The sequence below is a fragment of the Centrocercus urophasianus genome, unplaced genomic scaffold, assembly GCF_019232065.1.
Source record: "Centrocercus urophasianus isolate 14NV4802_14NV808 unplaced genomic scaffold, USGS_Curo_1.0 seq_26, whole genome shotgun sequence".
Classification (NCBI taxonomy): Eukaryota; Metazoa; Chordata; class Aves; order Galliformes; family Phasianidae; genus Centrocercus; species Centrocercus urophasianus.
The window spans coordinates 5,190,133-5,193,765 of record NW_024884822.1 but is presented as its reverse complement, the minus strand read 5'-3'; the positions used below and the strand labels follow the sequence as shown (position 1 = coordinate 5,193,765).

Genomic DNA, 3,633 nt, shown 5'->3' with positions numbered 1-3,633 from the left:
GAAAATCACAGTCATGCAAGAACATCTGCTGCTGCACTATATGTCTGGCCATGCTCAGGTCCAATTAGGTCCAACAAGTGAACATACTAATAAACTCCATTCTGCAGGGGAAAAATAAACAAACAGACAAACATTCAATTCTTCTGATTCACATTCTAGCCTACTTTTGAGTTGACTTTTGAGACAGACTTTTTATACAGTAGGATTCTAATTTGGAAGAGGATGACAGCGGAAAAAAAGTCAATTGTAAATGATATGATTAATAAAAAATATCTTGTCTAATTCACAACAATGCAACGTGAAGTAAAGGCAATAAGGAGTGCCTGGTAGGCCAATGGAGCATTGGGATTTTAATGCGCATGAGAAGCTTATTAAAATAAATCATTTAGAGAAGATAAAGGGACTGCATCTTTGGTGTGCTAACAGGGTGCCAGGACAGCACAAGAATTTGGGCTCACAACTGCTTGAAGCAGGAGCTCTGGCCATGTGCAGCCAGGCCACCTATGTGAGTTATATGATATTATTCCATGACAATGGGTAAAGGGAGTCAATGGCACAGCATCTTGTGCTTCTAATCCTTCTTAAATTCACTTGTGAGTTGCTCTTTTTTTAGCTTCTCAGTCTCTCAAACACAAAACTTGTGCACAGAACCCCAGTCCTGAACTTCATCTATATATGAGTCTCCGAGCTTTGTTCAAATTCTTACTATCATTTGATAATTGAATGTATTTTCTTAGCAGCCAGTAATGCAAGTGTGTTTCATGTGTTAAAAAGTTACATCAACAACTGATTTGCTTTCAGACTAGTTTCCTGTTCCTCTGTGTTACCATATGGAAAGAAAATTGAACCAATTGCTTTGTTTATGGCATAACTAAATGACATATGTGCTACATCATTCATTGGCTCTATAAGAAGTAATAAGGTCACAGAAAAAGCCGGAGCAGTCTGACCTTATTTTCCTTCAGGTCTGGCTACATTAACACACTTACTGGAAGAGGAGATACTAATGATCCAGCCAGTACTTATCAGGACAAAATTAGTAATGATATACAATCCTCATGGTTTTACAGTAAGGAGCTCCAGTCCTAACAGAAGTCCTGGTAATGCCCTGCTTTAATGTCCGAGTGAAATCTGTGTATGTGACCCTCCAAAACAGCTTAGCATTAAAAAATATCTCAAAACCTGACCCAGAACCAGCTCCGAATGTTCAGTGTTTATATATTAATGCAGCGAGATATTGAAGCCCTTGGTGCAGTTCTGAAGGATTGATCATGTGGAAATCTGTTGAGACAGGTCAAAAATCGGAAAACGGGGATTTTTTTTCAAAGTTCTAATGATGCAGAGCTGCATAATAATCTCCCTGTGAACCATAAACATAATAAAAGCTGAGGCCATTTCTAACATAATCTCTATCAGCAAGATGCCAGCGCTTTTCCAGATTTCCTAACGGGTCCCTGCTAATTCCATGCCAAAACTAGCAGTGGATTTCTTCCTTTTAATCTCCCCTAATGCCTTATTCGATTATTGTCACTGCTCTCCGACCGCGCACCGTCCCTTCAAACCCTAATTCCCCCACCGAGGCGGTCACATCGGGCTGAGCGGCGGCGGAACCGGAGGGCGCGCACAGCCACAGCCACCCCCACTCGCCCAGCACGGACAGAGCGCGGCCGGGGACCGCGGGGACGGGGCCGAGCCAGCCGGGCTCCGCGTCCTCACCCGGCGGAGCCGCCGGCCGAGAGAGGAAGGATGAGAGCCCAAACTTGCTCCAGGTGACGGATCCGAGGGCACCTGAGCGTCCTCGCGCAGACCTGAGGCATGGCTTTGCTCATCGCTTGGGTCTGCGTCGCTGTGAGGTGAGTGAACGCATCGCCCCGGACCCCAGAGCATCCCCTCAACGCGAAGCTGCCAGCGAGGGGTCACCGGGCCGCCTCTCCTGCCCTGCTCTCCCCGACGGGCGCGGGTCTGGCGGGTGGGCTGAAACGGGACGCTGACGGCGGAACTCGCCTCTCCCCGCAGCATCGAGAAGGCGCTGGGGGGCCAAGGCGACGGGGGGGACCTCTACTCGGAAAACATCACTCGCATCCTCGACAAGCTGTTGGACGGCTACGACAACAGGCTGCGGCCGGGATTTGGAGGTAGAAGGGGAAACTCCCGCCCGGTCGGGGCGGTGGGGGAGCGCGTCGGCTCCCGGGCATCGGGCCGCTCCCGGGCTGGCGGAGGGTCGCGGCCCGGACACAGCGGGGCGCTGGAGGGGTGGGGGAGAAGAGGTGGAGATGAAAACCGGGATGCGGAGCAAAGTTTCCGTGCCTCGGCAGCCCGCAGCCTCCTGCTCGGGGCCCGGCCCCGCTCCGCTCCGCTCCCAACTCGTCTCCGTGTCCCGCAGGTGCCGTGACAGAAGTCAAAACGGACATCTACGTGACCAGCTTTGGGCCGGTGTCCGACGTGGAGATGGTAAGGACCCCACACGCTGTCCCTGCTCTCCTTTCCCGGGATTCATTACGGTGGCATCTGAGCTGTCCGTCATTAGAGCAGATTACGAGCTTTAATCTTCTTGACAATCCCTATGGCCCGGCAGGGTGCTTTGGCTGGAGCTGCATATAGCTATTTCCCCAGTGCCAGTCACCCGGTGCAGCCCCGTGGCCCCGGATGAAGCTGGGCATCGAGGGCAGCACTCACCTCCTCTGAAGCACACGGAGAGCTTAAAGATGCCTCCTGAACCTTATGAACAGCTAACACGGAGGTTGGCTAGGGGGCCGCGTGGTAGGAAACATCCTGCCATGCAGCTGCAGATGTAGTGCTGTTTGTGACAGCGGCTCCTCGTCACGCTGGGAGCCCCAAAATTCAGGTAGCTGCAGGCTTGGGTAAACTCCATGGATTATGGCAGCAGCTCCCAGGGAAAGGGTGAACCATCACCGCTGTCTTCCTGGAAATGGACTGCAGTCGCTACTTTTGTTTTTGTACCCTTCCTCCAATACCTGCTCAACAAAGGCAGTGTTCCACTGTGTGACCCTAAAGGCACCCAAAACTTTTTCTACCTCTCTTCGTAAGTCAGTCTAGGAGAAAGCATAGAGAAAGTGTGCTTTCATTCATATCTGCCTCCTGCCAAGGTTTAGTTCAATTTTCTGAATGACTTTCTCAGGTAATTCCTTTCTGAATGGTTGGGACAATATTAAGCATCCTTGAGAATATCTAACCTAAACTTGTCAGCATAATGTTACTGTAATTAATATTTTCCTCATCAGTCCTTTCTTTTGACTATGCAAAATAAGCTGCAACGGAGGACACGATTATGTGCTTTTGTTCCTGGCAGCTAAATATTAATAGTTTGTTTTCACACTTTGAAAGGATACAAAAGTAGATATTTGTATTTCTCTTTGGACGTCAACTTCAGTCACTTTGAATTGAATTATTTTCTATGAGAGGACTATGGTATTATTTTTTTTTACATCAAGTTATCTGTTCTCTGGTTAATTTGCAACTCCTCTAGAACAATAGCAAAGAAGTGTGATATTTTTCTTATGAACTCTTCCTCCCTTCCCTTCCCTTCCCTTCCCTTCCCTTCCCTTCCCTTCCCTTCCCTTCCCTTCCCTTCCCTTCCCTTCCCTTCCCTTCCCTTCCCTTCCCTTCCCTTCC

The 3,633-nt window shown here is 49.1% G+C and overlaps 1 protein-coding gene across 1 annotated transcript in view; it reads left to right on the top strand.

Moving 5' to 3' along the window:
• Positions 1–1,815: 1,815 nt before the first annotated feature.
• Positions 1,816–3,633, top strand: part of GABRA6 (gamma-aminobutyric acid type A receptor subunit alpha6) — a 22,634-nt gene continuing 20,816 nt past the window's right edge. The window contains 3 exon segments of the mRNA XM_042826380.1: positions 1,816–1,853; positions 2,017–2,135; positions 2,384–2,451. Of these exon segments, the coding sequence (XP_042682314.1) occupies positions 1,816–1,853; positions 2,017–2,135; positions 2,384–2,451 (225 nt within the window).